The 13,980-nt window shown below is 40.4% G+C and overlaps 3 protein-coding genes across 3 annotated transcripts; 1 reads left to right on the top strand and 2 right to left on the bottom strand.

Annotated features, from left to right (window-relative positions):
• Positions 1-173: 173 nt before the first annotated feature.
• On the bottom strand, positions 174-3,071 carry LOC129367129 (group XIIB secretory phospholipase A2-like protein). Its single transcript, XM_055041411.1, has 4 exons — positions 2,703-3,071; positions 1,857-1,945; positions 1,242-1,407; positions 174-583 (listed from the first exon to the last, which is right to left on the bottom strand). Exons 1-4 carry the CDS (start codon positions 2,962-2,964, stop codon positions 465-467), a joined length of 636 nt encoding a protein of 211 aa, XP_054897386.1. The 5' UTR covers positions 2,965-3,071; the 3' UTR covers positions 174-464.
• Positions 3,072-4,700: 1,629 nt separating this feature from the next.
• LOC129367327 (uncharacterized) lies at positions 4,701-11,210 on the top strand. The gene is made up of 10 exons (XM_055041686.1): positions 4,701-4,987; positions 5,067-5,139; positions 6,019-6,270; positions 6,350-6,451; positions 6,548-6,663; positions 6,753-6,861; positions 6,955-7,091; positions 7,568-8,838; positions 9,463-9,547; positions 10,352-11,210. The coding sequence occupies exons 1-10, from the start codon at positions 4,905-4,907 to the stop codon at positions 10,422-10,424; spliced, it is 2,301 nt and encodes a 766-aa protein (XP_054897661.1). The 5' UTR covers positions 4,701-4,904; the 3' UTR covers positions 10,425-11,210.
• A 327-nt stretch (positions 11,211-11,537) lies between these two features.
• ppp1r27b (protein phosphatase 1, regulatory subunit 27b) lies at positions 11,538-13,501 on the bottom strand. Its single transcript, XM_055041312.1, has 3 exons — positions 12,852-13,501; positions 12,623-12,773; positions 11,538-12,059 (listed from the first exon to the last, which is right to left on the bottom strand). The coding sequence occupies exons 1-3, from the start codon at positions 13,078-13,080 to the stop codon at positions 11,936-11,938; spliced, it is 504 nt and encodes a 167-aa protein (XP_054897287.1). The 5' UTR covers positions 13,081-13,501; the 3' UTR covers positions 11,538-11,935.
• Positions 13,502-13,980: the final 479 nt, after the last annotated feature.

The raw sequence follows: 13,980 nt of genomic DNA, 5'->3' as shown, positions 1-13,980 counted from the left end.
GTTTGGTTCAAATAGTGAAAATAAATCAACTGTACTCAAAGTAATTGAAAAGGGAAAAAGAACATTACTTTTTTTTTTTATTACTTTTCCCCTTTTATTTACCTCAAATAGATCAGACTTGTCACTGACGATGCCAGGTAATAAATTAAAGTATCAGTTATTAAATCAAACTCTTGTCTGAATTTTTACATTTTTATTTTGCACACATATTTAATGCTTATTTATGGCTTACAACATGAAAACTCTTCACAGGTCCAGAAGAGTTCATGTTGAAATAAAGTCATCTCACATGGCGCTCCAAACAATACTGACGTTTTGCTTCATATTTAGTTTTAGGAAAACAAAGACAAAAAGGTTCAAATAAATTACTCAGTCATGGGCATATTAAACACAGTACACCATCAAATACGATGCATCGCTGTGCTTTCCCTGTGGCTCCTGTGGAACAGCAGTGTGTCCGTGGTTTACAGTTCATCTTTCTCCTCTCCTGGGCAGTAGCAGGCCGCTCTCTGGCTGTTCATGTAGGGTCTGCAGCCCAGAGTCCACACTGTGTTGAACAAGGTGTCGGCTACTGTCTCACACGCTGAGGATGAAAAAGAGCAGTGAATGAGCAGCCCAGAAAACTGAAGACATGCTATCTGCTGTTATGTTGCAGTGATTTATATATAGAATAATTACCGGCGATATTAGATCTTAATAAAAAGGAAAAAGCAACCTTTTGCTCTTAAACCTCAGCAGTTTCGCACATTGTTCTGCTATTTCTTTTTATGTTTATTGGAGGTTTAAAGTAAACTTTTACCAACTGATAACTCTTCCAACTGGAAGTACTATTAAATGATTCAGTACAGAACAGAATCTTATAGATGATTAATGAATATTAGCTAAAATTAAGGTGATGGCAAAGAGGCCTTCCAACCTCAAACACATCAACAAAGATGAATCAAACATTTTTTTAAATGTTTTGAAAAATGTAAATAATTTTTTTTTATTTTTTCCATCGATACTAAATTGTTTTTCTTATAAGTCTTGCTGTTATCTCTCCTTGGCATATAAATGTAGGGTAAACTGCAAGTGCAAGTTTACTCCTAAGTTCCTTCTTCCCATAGTTTCTGCGTTTAGCTCCGAGTTAGCTAAATAAAGGTTGCCACGTTTTAATATACTATGTGTTGATTGTCAGCCAGGGTTGTAAAATAAATCAAAATGACTTCACTAAACAATAAGAGAAAATGCAGACCGCTGACCTTCCACTTTGGACACGAAGCCGAGGCTCTTCTTTAGGTCCGAGCAGATGCTGTGGAGACACCAGCGAAACTTGGAGTCGCAGCGGTACTTGTTGGAGCCGCAGGTGTCGTAACACATGTCCAGCTGATTGCAGCACTTGGTCATCGCTGGGATTCCCACATCCATCTGGGACAGACACACAGGGGAGTATGATTCAAAAACCACTCAGGATTTATTGCAGCAACATAACGTCACTGGAAATTTTAGAAAAATACTGGATTTTATTAATAGGACATTAAAAGTCTTTATATCACTAATGCACTAGGAAAAGCTCTTTTTCTGTCATGCCACTCACATCCGAAATATGTTTTTGCACATTGACTTTCTCAAGGGAATCTAAAAGAATTAAATTATAAACAAAATTAAAAATGACACATGGATGGGAACGTCTTCAAACATTGAATTTTTCTCTAATCTTAAGTGAGATTATGCTTTTTTGCAGTTATATATATATATATATATAATATATATATATATATATATATATATATATATATATATATAAAAGAAAAGCACTATAGAATAAAATAGATTTTTTTCTAACCCAGAAACCTGGTTTTATCTACAAAACTTACCCCGTCCGGAATAGGAAGGCCAAAGAAGTATGAACTGCATCCATCAGGCTCCGGCATGTTGTAACCTGGACGAGGAAGAGGCGCTTTACCTGCAACACAAAATAGAGGAAAAAAAAATGATTTCGATGTAGGTCATGAAGCCGGCTGGACAATATACCTGTGAGATTAAAACAGATCCAGGTTTCCACACAGCATCTAAACATTTGACACGTCCCCAGTGACCGGATGGCCCCTCTCCTATTACCCAGAGGCCACAGTCCGTTTCCTGGACCTCTCCCAGATAACAGAGCCAATAAGGGAAAACGTATTGCCTTCAACTCTACATTTAGAGCTGCAGTAAATCCTACGCATTTAAGAGAAGAGGGAGAACCTTTTTAAAATAAAAAAAAATAAATAAAAACAACAAGAGACACTTAAAACAATGTCATTCACATTCTAAAACAGGAAATGTATAAATGTATGTTAATGTATCATTGCCATACAATTAAATCAGAAAATAGTATGTAGAAAATGTAAAGTGGTCATTAAAATGTTTTGTTTGGACAAACACATTTTTGATAGAGGAAGATCTTAAAAGTAAATGTATATCTTTAAGAGCTAAAATATCAGCCATGATACATGGCAGTGAAGGCAATTTGAAAGATCATATGATTGTGTGTCTTGTGAACAAGGATGAATGTAACATTTTTATTTATTTTTTTTTCAGCTATGAATGTATTTGGGAAACAATATACAAGTATGGTTAGATCTTCCAGACGCTTGCTGACTCAAACAAAATCAATAAGACCACGTGCTACTTCACCCTAAATCAAAACATACGATTCCATCAGTCCAGGTCAGGTTTACCATGTCTGCAGCGGTACTGGCACACTCCATCTTTTCCACCCATGAACTCCAGCATGGAGTCAAAGTAGCCGCTGACCGCCTCGAAGCCTCCCCTGAGGGAGTTCAGCCCCCAGTCCTCGCTCTCATCCTCCGGCTGGGTGCCGCCATCAGAGGGGGGAACCGGTGGAGGCGGCGAGGCGTCTGGGTTTCCAGCCTCCTGACCTGCAGCTCTGAGGGCCAGCAGGCCCACCAGGAGGGGCGCGACGAGGGCCCAGCGTGTCATCCTGTCGGCTCGGTGCGACCAGGAGTCGGGTCTTCTCAGAGGAGACGCTGGAACTTTTACTGCGTGACCTGAACTTTGAGTCGGACGTGGACAGGACAACCTGTCACGTCGAAAAGCGCGCGTGAGATTTGCACGGCCTGTCGCGGGAACGCGCATTGCAGAGCAATATCTCTCTCTCTCTCTCTCTCTCTCTCTCTCTCTCTCTCTCTCTCTCTCTCTCTCTCTCTCTCTCTTTTAGTTCATTTGGAAAAGAAAGGTGTTAATATTTATGATCTATTAAAAGCACTCTCTTCGGTCAGATTTTAACGCTCTTTCTTCATCGAAATGTGTGTGTATTGAGTAATGCGCGTGGTCGCGACGGAGAGTAGAAATCTCGACAGGCAGGCGCGCACTTTTCAGTACAACACCTGTTTCACATGTGGAAGAACAAAGTCCAGCTGGTATCTCGGCTTTTATCAGTCCGGCTGATGATGCGTTTGTCTGCTGACTGTTTTATTTTAATTAATTACACTGATCGTCATTTTAGATTTAAGAAAGGCTCAAATAAAGGAACATGATCAGTTTCTGCAGTTGTGCTTTAGGTAGAAAAACATTTGATTTAAAACTGCTCCAACCCGATAAGAAATCAGATCGAGAGATTGCTTTTGTGTCTTTGCCTTTGACTACTAAAATGTCCCTCAATGAGAATTTTTTTTTTAAGTTCAAAGTTTTTTTTTTTTTTTTACAGATTGTCAATTTATATTTCCCAGCTTTTGTAGTAGTCTGCTCCATTATGTGTTGAAGGGAACCATTTCACCTCTAGAACATGTGGTGCCTAGGACTTTAAAAATATTTAAAAATATTGCATCTCTCCTGATTTTTGATGTGATCCTATATTAAATCCACAATTATTTACACCCCCCATGCAAAATTTGCATCAAAGTACTGTTTTAATTTCACTGATATGTTTGCCATTCTTAAACATTTTCAGAGGTCCAGCTAGATCCTGATTTCAATCGTATAAACTATCTAAAGATTATGGTGATGGCAAACAGGCCTGGTAACTTCTCAGTGTTGCTGAGAAGTTACTTAAATTGGCCACTTAAGCAAATTTGTCAAGACTGATACTCCTGTTGAAAAGAATAATTATCTTCATACCTTTCTCGTTTTCTAATAAAAACAAACTCTTTGGTTAACTTTATTGTTTGTTTAAAAGTAATTCATTTTGCACCTAAGCTTTCCCTATCCTGTTTATACCTGATTCGGGTATAAAACCTATCTGCTCACATAAAGTGTGACTGAATTAAATGTGAAACTTGCATTTAATTGGAACTACGACTGTTAGTTTTGATTTAACCCAAAACCTAGAATACATTCATCTGGGTTGAAAGCTTTTGATCGTCTCTTTTTTTTTTTTTTTTTTTTTTTTTTTTGATTAAGTGAATCAGTCTTTTAAGCTGAATTGTCTTTATAGGACTCATTGCTCACTTACTGGATGGTACATCTTGGCTCCAGAGGTCACAGTCCATTTCCAGGCCTTTGCCCAGAGGTTCAATCAGGTTACATATACAACCAAAGGAGTTGTGTAGGAGACACAGTTATGTGCAGTATTTCTTCAGAAAATATTGATTACATTTTTTTTTCTAATGAATATTCTACTGTAACTTTGGCCTTTTTGAGCTGTTGTTTTGAAATGTGGCTAACACTCCGGGCCAAGAGGGGGCGATAAAACACCAGTAAACTGAGTACCAATGTTTTCAAAAAAGAAGAAAACATCCGCTTGAGGAAGGAACGTGGCGAGGTTCATTAGACTTATGTTTGTTAATGGCCATAAAGAAGCGCGTGGAGGTTTCTGCAGAGGGCGGGTGATAAATGCTCACCTGTGGAAAAAAAACACCTGAGGGACATTTTACAGTGTTACGCTCCTGCCCCGGAAGTTTGTTTTGGCACGTGGGGAGAAAATGGCTTTTGCTAACTTATTCTCTAGACTGCCTGCTACGAGCGAGGACGCGACGAGCCCAGGTGAATCTGACGTCACGCACAGGTAAAACGGCTGGTTTTCGTGGCGTGAGATCGAATAAAGCGACGTTCTCTGCATCTCTGCGCATGTCTGTGTTTCCTAGCAAGAGGGCGGAGAATGGCTCCAGAGGGAGGAAAAGGAAAACACAGCGGGACGTTCCCGGCTCGAACAACAAGGTGAGCCACTTGAAACATTTAAAGTTGCTCTGCAGTTTAATAAGATTCGTTAAAGTCAACTTTGGATGCAGTTTGTCTACCATAAATAGAGAAGTGATACTGAGTGTTGCAGAACATTAAATACATCATTCCCCACTGTAACCGATCGACGTTCTTTTAAAAAGCTCGGTATGTGTTTTTGTACATTTTTCCTCTTCGCTTACAGGTTTTTAATCTAACAGTTTAGTTAAACCTGTGTATTTTGTAACATGTTCATCTGTAGCAAGACATTTGAGCACAACTTTGACCAGCTCGTATGTCAAAACTCCTGATTGAAAGGAGAAAACCCATTTTCTTTGAAGAGATTGTCTCCAAATTGTAATACCTCTAAAATAATTTAAAGCCCTGGTGAACTCTCACAAGGGTTTATTTGTATAAATACCACAAAATTAAAGGACCCTTGTCCTTTAGGCTGATAAAAACTAATATATCAGCCCAAACACACTGCACCAAAGTGAAGCATGGTGATGGAAGGGTGATGATACGGGCTTGTTTTGACTTTGCAGCTTGCAGTTATTGTGTCAACCTCTGGCCTCCCCTATTTACCAAATCACTTAGTAATTAAATGTGTGGCCAGTTGGCATTTTTATTGTATTCTGATATAATAAAACTAAATTAAACCAGGGCGTACTTTTATACCACAATGTTGGGACTGCATCAACATTATCAGACATTATTAACTCAGAATAAGTCAGTCCAGACATGCCTGAAGAAAGTTATGTGCAAATGTTATGAGGTGAACAGGTTATGAACCTGTTGTCAAGTTAATTAGCAAAATGTGTTTCTAAATTTCCTTTGCATTTACTGTGGCATTTTTTTTCTTCTTCATTTTTATAAAAGAGATTTCATCAGTTCCAGTCCAAAGACAATTTCACCTCCTGGAGCAAACCCTACCAGAAGCAGGTCGCAGAGAGTGAGCGCTCTTCTCCAGCCCAGAAACATAACCACAGCTTTAACTCCTCTTACAACCGCTGGCAGAACGGCAGCGGTCAGAATTATCCAAATAAACGCAAGAAAAAGAAAAAAAATCAAGGGAAGAAGAAGTGGAAGAATCAACATCATGATGATAGAGGCCCAAGACCAATAAAGGAGGTGAACAAAGGTTGACAGTGAAATGCTCAGAGGAAATATGATACATTTGGTTGGTCATCTCATCTTTGATCTCATTTAGGAGAAACCAAAATTCATGACCCAGGAGTTTAAGGACCAGAACACCCTGTTGGTGGACGGCCGTCTTGTGTGTCGACATTTTCTCTTCGGACGATGCATTAAGGTCCACTTTGTAAAACCTAACAAGTTACAGGATCAAAAAAAAATTATCATGCTTCACTTGTCTTCATTTTGTTTACTTTTGTTTTTTGTTTTGCAGGAGGATCAATGCCAGCTGGAGCATTTTCAAGGTTACAACGACATCATAAAAGAAGCCTGCAAGTACTATATCAAAGGATTCTGCATCAATGGGCAGAGTTGCCCTTACATGCATAATATCCTTTTACCCTTTTCTTGTCTTGTCGCACAAATCTCTGTCAGAAATGGCAAGGCAGTTTTCTTGTTTTCCTTTACTCAGCAGCACAGTCATTTCCGTGCAAGTTTTTCCACAAGAAAGGAAAGTGCCTGCAAGAAGGAAACTGCAGGTTCTCCCATGAGCCGCTCAACGACGTCACTGTGAAACTGTTGGAGGAGGTTAGTGCTGCAGCTGTTTTGGGAATCCAGAGCATTAAAGTGCATTTCTTTGTGTTGTAACATCTAAGTGAGGTTAATGTCTTCCTGCTGCAGGCCTTGGAACAAGAAAAAGCCTTTTACCGACTTGCAAAGACAAATAAAGAGGAGTCGTCAGAACAGCAGGCGGACGCACAGGAGACCAAACCTGCTGAAGACAACAAGAACCCGGATTTTATCTCTCAACCTCTCAGGTGTTAAAACACAGGAAGCATCAGATTTAAAAGTCATGACACGAACACCAGGAAATAGTAAATAAACACGGAGTTGATTAAAATTTCAGAATTGGGTCAGAAATCAGAACATATAAAAGACAAACATTTGGTAGAAGGTGCTCTGGTCAGATGAGATGAATGCAAAAATGCTCTGTGCGAAGCAACACTGACATTTCACACCATATGGTCAAACACTGGTGGCAGGATAATGCTAAATTAACACTTTATATGTTTGTTAAAAAAATGAAACCATTTGCTATTTTCTTATTTCACAGCTGTGTGCTACTTTCTGCCACTGACTGGTGGTCTATAGATTAAAAAAGGTTAAAGTTTGTGGTTTTTAGACCTCAAACTTGTAACTTTAACTTAACTTTAACTCTCACTGTGCAGTTTCGTGGAACTGCACAGTGACAGTTATCATTCAGGTTGATCTTGTATTCATTTTCATTTTCCAGGCCAAGCTTTTACAACAGCACGGATGCTGAGAAGAGGCCCCTCGAGAAACTTGATCTAACAGAAGAGCGTGTGTCAGACGCTGACCAACCTCCCTGCTCTACATCAAACCCTCAGAGCCAACAGGAGCCAGTTTGCTACTCGGTTGAAGCTGTACTTGGACCTCAGCTGTCCAGAACTTTCTTCAGTTTCTCTAAAACTCCTGCAAGCCAGGATTCTTCATCTGCCTCTCCCGCTCTAACTTCTTCTGACAGACCTGATCCAAACCAACCCAAAGTCCTCTACTCGGTTGAAGCTGTCTGCAGCTCCGATAAATCTGCAGATAATTCCTCTGGCAGCCAAACACCAGATACTCCTAGAGAGCGGACCGTATGTCATGCACCTCATGTCATTTCAGAAAAAATCAGAGCTCCTCCTTTTAGAAAAGAGGAGCCACATTCATCTCTCAGAATTATGGAGAATAGATGTCAACAAACATTGCCAAAGAGCTTGTCGTGTCTCAAAGTGAAAAACCAGCTGATTTCAGACTCCCTACCAGTTCTCTCTCACACATCTGAGGAAGAGATGGAGGGGCAGAAAGGTTGCATCAAACGAACGTTGTTGCATCGTCCACAGGCGTCTGCGTCTTCCAGAAGTAGAGAAATCAAGGATTCACTGGCAGGAACTAAACCCAGTGAAATCTCTACGGGGCAGGCATGTCCTCTGAAGGATCCGAAACCAAATCTCTCCAAAGGAAGAGGTGCTGTTCCAGATGAACCTTTAATTACTTGTAATAAAAGAAGAGAAGCAGCTGATGTTGCAGTTCACCACTTTGAAGTCTCCAAGATTCTCCCAAACTTCAAAAAGAATCATTCACCTGCTACACGAGGCCATCATTCTTGTAAAAACTTCATAAAATCCAGCAGCGACATAGCAAATCATGGAGATTTTTTATCTGAAAGTAATAAAACCGGGAATAGGTCGTTCAGTAGCCTTTTTGCTTCCCCTCTTAGTGAGAGTTCACTTTCTTTTCCAAGCCCAAAGACTCAACCGGCAGAGTCTGCTGCTGTGGCATCAAAATCCAAACAGAGAGACTCTGATCGGAGGTGCTTCCCATCCCAGGTTAGAATGCATCACAGGCAAGCATCTCCTGAATCCCCCCAGAGCTCCAAAGCTGAAAATGATGCTGTGAAACCGCCGTCAGCTGCAGTTTGCAGCATTTCATCCGGCTCTCCTTGTGAGCTGTCTTCACGTCGGACCGATCAGAACCGGCCTGACGTTTCATCCCCGAAAGGTAAAAGATTCTTCAGTGTTTTTTATACTGTTTTCAAAAAGACTTTAGTGTGTGATACTGGGTCTCATGGCAGACCAACCCAAAGTGGTTTAGTTTGAATATGAGGAAAAAAAATGATTCATGGCTTCAACATCCAAACCTATAGCCTGTATTTGTATTCATTCTTTTACTCTGATATCCTCAAATAAAATCCAGTGCAGTCGCACCAAATAAGCACATTCAAGTCCACCTGTCTGAATTTTACCCAAATGCACTAAATTGCAGAACAAAATTTTTTCTGCAATCACTGCTGCACGTATTTTGGGATTTCTGTAGCTCAATCAGGATTGGGTGGAGAACATCAGTTTCCAAGTCTTGCCACACACTCTCACTTAGATTAAGGGGTTTGTACTTTAACTGGGCCTTCCTATAACACACGTGTATGGCTTACCAGTTTAACCAGCTTCAGCTCGGAAAACAAATGAATGACAGGTTTTAATAAAAACGTGTCAATTCTTTTCCCCCTTCAAAGTCATACACTGCTTTGTTTTGGTCTGCCGAATAAAGTCCCATTGAGAAAACTACAATGTGAACTGAATGGGTTTTTTCACACATTCATTTTAATATTTGCACGCTCTTGTGTAGACACTGCAGCACCTTCGGTCCTGAAATCCCTCTTTGTGCAGCTGAGGCCGTACCCAGAGGACGGAGAACAAAAAGATTCAGTCAGGTACACTCCAAGTCATTTTTGTACTCTGGGCAAAACTGTGCTATATTTAACAATAGTTTGATTACACTTGATTTTAGAAGATGAAAAGGAGAGGGCAAAATGAATAGAAGAGTAAAACAGCACTGAAGAAGTCGTAGTAACTGATGAAGAAGATTTTTGACGAATAAAGCTGAAAACAAGATGCTTTGCTATTTAAGGCTGTAACTCTCATTTCATCCACAAGGGGCAGCGTTGAAGCGCTGCCCTGAACATGACTCCATACCATAAAAACAAAACGTTGATTCTTACCTTCTTCTTCTTCACTGTATGCTGGTAAAACAATCCTGTCTCCTTGTTCATCTTCCATTGTGTAGTTATAGTTGCTCTTAATCTTTTATTGTATTACTGAAGCTATGAAGACATACACAATATCATAAATAATGTTAATATTAATCAACATGCTGATGTAAAACCAGAATTGTAAATGGAAAACGGGTTATTATGAAAAAAAAAAAAAGTAAATTGTTGGATTTTTTTTTTTAGTTCCTTTTTTTATTATTATTTTGCTCTAGTGTTTTTGATGCTGTATTAAAATGTACATTTATGATATTTTACACATCTTGGTGCTTAATTAATGGGGAGGATGACGTAAACAATGTTAATATTTTTTTTTTTTTCACTTTTAAACCTGGTTTTGAAGCGACATACTTTTCAAGACTTTTAGTGCAATTACAAAAGGTGTGATTTAATTCAAGTTTTCTGTCTCATACACTTTCAGTATAGTTTGGTACAGTGGTGACATTTTTTATTTTTTTGTTTTGGCAGTCTATTGAGACACCTGGCAGACCGGCAGCCCCCCTCCTCTGCCGTTCTCCGTCTTTCACCAGTCCAGGTGTAAGCGAGGCTCAGGTGAACAAATCTCACCTTTCAACCCACTGTCTCCACAGCGAACAGAGAGGGAGGCCAGAATCAGAGGAAAGAGAGCTGGTCAATGAAAAATCTGCAAAATCAACGGAACACCTATAAAAGACTTTTAAAAACCCTACAGGATGGATGTTTGGAGTTCAGTTCGGTCTAGCTTGTATGCATTGATTAGTTTTAAATATTTCATGATTATAGGTAAAATGAAAAATCAAAATGTGTCATTTTATTAAAGTGAAGCTTTTTTTTTTAGATTCAATACACAAGGATATATTCCAGTGATATATTTCAAGTGTGTGTTTATGCTAATTTTGATTAAAGTACCTTATAGCTGATGAAAAATAGAAATTCTGTTTCTCAGAATTTTATTAAAGGCCAATAAAAAAGGATGTAATACGTTGTTGGATCTGCTTTTGCATGATTTACTGCGCAAGTGCAGGGTGGGATGGTAACAGACTTCAGTTCATCTGCATCGCTGGTGACTTTACCTCTGGACAAGACGTTCAGTCACAGTAACACTACTGACATGGATCCAAAGACCAAATGCTGCTGGAAAATAACATTCATTCAGTTTGTTTAAATAGCACCAATTGACAACATGTTACCTCAAGTAACTTTACATAAACAAAATACTGAAGTGTTTGTAAGTTTAAGTTTTTGTGACGTCTTAGTTGTTTATTGAAATCAATTTGGAAGAAGGCTGTAACACAAAATATGGAATACTCTGAATGCACTGCATTCGGGTTTCACTCTTTGAATTGAATTACTGAAATAAATTTTCTTTTGTTTAGATAAATACATGTGTTGATTTAAGACTAACAACCTCGATCCATTATAATTCATGATGTTTCATTGGAAACAGAACACTAACTCAATCGTGATGTTAGAGAGTTGCTCTGTTGGTTGATCATCTCCTCAAGGGACCTCTGGGGTCTTCAGTTTAAACGTCTGATTCTCTTTTCTATCAAGTTACTTTCTTAAATCTGTTCAATTCAACCTTAATGTTCACTGCAGAGTAAAGTAAAGACATCAGTAATAAATTAACTTTATTTAAACAAGTAAAAAAAGGACAAACAAGTTAATGGACAGTACATTAATTTTAAATTATCAAAACAAACTTGTTGGTAAAGGGTAAAAACATAAACATGACACTAATCTTAGAAGTGGAACGAAAGAAAAAGTGCAACAGCTTTGTTTCACAAAGTCGAACATTCCTGCACCTTCAGATAACAATATAAAAAAGCAAAGTTATAAAAAGGTCTGAGGCGCGGGGAGGATGCAGCAGGTTGGTGCTGCTGGAGTAAAAGAGTCCAGTCAGACGAGTCTGTCAGCTCTGCCAGCCCTTTGTCCATCCCCTCAGAGCTGTGGCAGCTCAAAAACCAGGAACCTGGACTGACGCGGCTTTCTCCGCTCGCCGCCGAAGAACATTCGGAAAAAACTTGCAGCGGCTTTCGGGCGACTGTGAAGCTCAAGGGACCTCTGGGGTCTTCAGTCGTTGACCGCCAGCCCAAAGAGCCTCAGCAGCTCCTTGTTCTCCGGCTCGATGAGGTCGGCCGGCTTCTCGCCGCACTCGTTCTCCAGCTCGGCGTCGGCGCCCAGAGACAGCAGGTAGCTGAAGGGAAACCAGACACACTGCAGGTCAGTGGAGGTGAGGCGTCTGCACTGCGGAAAGCCCTGTCTGAGTCCCTGTTTGTAGTGCAAATATCTCAGAATGTGACAAGTAACTTCAGCAAGAAGTAGCAGCTTGTTTTAAATCAACAATTCCTTGATATTGATGAAAAAGAACTAGTTTTACTGGCAGATTATTTTTTGGTATTTTTTTTTTATTGATTTTAAGGAACTTGTGACTTAAAACAATCTCCTATATGAAAAGTTACTAGAAAGTCAGTTTTGGATTATTTCAAGTGTGCAAAGATTTAAACTTGAAAGGTCTGGTAAGCACAGCTCTCAAGAGAATCCATACACTGATGGCAAACATAACTTTAATGAGGGCTGTCATGGACACAATTTATCGGAAATATATTGTGAATTCATTCCATATTCAGCAGCACTTCATACATATTGTGCAGCACTGACTGCAGTTATTGACATAATGAGACCCAGACTTCCCTGCTCTTTAAGGAGCCCCTGATAAATTGCTGCAGAGATTCTATATGAACCGGAGTGGATGCTCACCGTGCGATGTGGGGGAAGCCGTCGCTGCATGCCATGTGCAGCGGGGTCCACCCCTCCTCGTCTCTCTGGTGGATATCTGCCCCATAGTGCACCAGCAGCTGCACACACTCCAGATTCCCGGTCAGCACTGCCTCGTGGATGGCTGCCATTCCTTTAGAGAAAGAGATCTCTTTTAGTCATTTAAACTATGCCTGATTTCAAAGCTCACAATCCTGAAAAGGCCCCTTACCAGAGTGGTAAATAGTGTCCAGTTTGACCCTGCTGGCCCTGATGAAACGTCCGATCCTCTCCAGTTCGCCGTGCCGGACATAGTCCTGGAAAACGACGTCGTTGGGGAAGTGGACGCTGCGCACCGGCTTCAGGGAGGCTGCACTCTTGCAGGTGACTGGAAGGTTGCAGCGCTGGCTGTAAGCTTTGATTCCCAGGGTCTGGGACATGGGGCATCCGTAGTACTTCATCCTGGAGTCTTGCTGCAGAAGAACTTGCAAAAACTTTAAGTTCCTTTAGGGTTTGCGTCTCTCTCTGGGATCAACCGCTCCTCTGACGGTGCAGCTTCCTCGCTGTGGCTCTTTTATTCTCTCTGCTGGCCTATTTTAAGATCAGCCGCAAGATTTGGAAGATGAGTGGGCTCTAACCAGTTCCCTCCCTCTGACTGGTCATAAGCCTCTTCAGACACCTTACATCAACACACATAACAGCCAGTAACCTCCTGGACCTGGGTCAACATCACATTTCTTGATGTTGTCCACTTAAATATATCACTGACATCCCTTCAGCTGACAGGAAGGTGGGAGGCTGGAAGTTTCTAGTAAACACGAAGCAGGATCAGGTGAGGTGAAGTCCCCATGAGGGGCTGTTGATGGTAAAGTGAACTGATAAACAGGTTTGATTACCGTTATAGGGTGTGACACGGCAGCTGATGACAATTTCTAGATTGTTTTGCATCGTGCTGCTGTTTACTTGTTGAGAATCAAACGTGATGTTCAGGAGATGAATTATATAAAGATTGAAGTTTCAGTTGTTACACAGCAAAGTTTGGTGTGTTCATAACTGCCTCATTTAATTAGGTAAAAGACTGGACTTTCCATTATTTACCAACATATTGTGAAGACACGCTGATTAAGGTTTATGGACGCTTGTATGTGGGTCACTTGTCATTGCACACAGGCCCAAACTGCTGCGTCTCAAAGTGAGACTCGCCTACAAATCCAGCAACAAGATCGGTGTAAGTGGAAGGAAAAAGTGTGGTTGAAGTTAATAGCCTGGTTTAGCCTTAGCCCTGACATGCGTGGGAAGCAAATTCCAGTCAAAATATGTGAGCTTCATGAACTGCAGCCTTCAAACGCCTTGAGACTATT

This window comes from Poeciliopsis prolifica, unplaced genomic scaffold, assembly GCF_027474105.1.
Source record: "Poeciliopsis prolifica strain line A6 unplaced genomic scaffold, Auburn_PproV2 SCAFFOLD016, whole genome shotgun sequence".
NCBI classification, from domain to species: Eukaryota; Metazoa; Chordata; class Actinopteri; order Cyprinodontiformes; family Poeciliidae; genus Poeciliopsis; species Poeciliopsis prolifica.
Note: the sequence above shows the minus strand (reverse complement) of the source record. Positions and strands in the feature narration are given on the sequence as shown.

Bases quoted from the DNA above. Each gene is read 5' to 3' on its own strand.
- LOC129367129 (XM_055041411.1), bottom strand. From the start codon at position 2,964: ATGACACGCTGGGCCCTCGTCGCGCCCCTCCTGGTGGGCCTGCTGGCC. The intron at 1,946-2,702 runs GTAAACCTGACC...TTTGTGTTGCAG, and splicing joins CCAGTACCGCTGCAGACATG to GTAAAGCGCCTCTTCCTCGT. The intron at 584-1,241 runs GTCAGCGGTCTG...TTTCATCCTCAG, and splicing joins CTTCGTGTCCAAAGTGGAAG to CGTGTGAGACAGTAGCCGAC.
- LOC129367327 (XM_055041686.1), top strand. From the start codon at position 4,905: ATGGCTTTTGCTAACTTATTCTCTAGACTGCCTGCTACGAGCGAGGAC. The intron at 5,140-6,018 runs GTGAGCCACTTG...TTTTTATAAAAG, and splicing joins TTCCCGGCTCGAACAACAAG to AGATTTCATCAGTTCCAGTC. The intron at 8,839-9,462 runs GTAAAAGATTCT...GCTCTTGTGTAG, and splicing joins TGACGTTTCATCCCCGAAAG to ACACTGCAGCACCTTCGGTC.
- ppp1r27b (XM_055041312.1), bottom strand. From the start codon at position 13,080: ATGAAGTACTACGGATGCCCCATGTCCCAGACCCTGGGAATCAAAGCT. The intron at 12,774-12,851 runs GTAAGGGGCCTT...CTTTCTCTAAAG, and splicing joins GGACACTATTTACCACTCTG to GAATGGCAGCCATCCACGAG. The intron at 12,060-12,622 runs GTGAGCATCCAC...GTTTCCCTTCAG, and splicing joins GGCTTCCCCCACATCGCACG to CTACCTGCTGTCTCTGGGCG.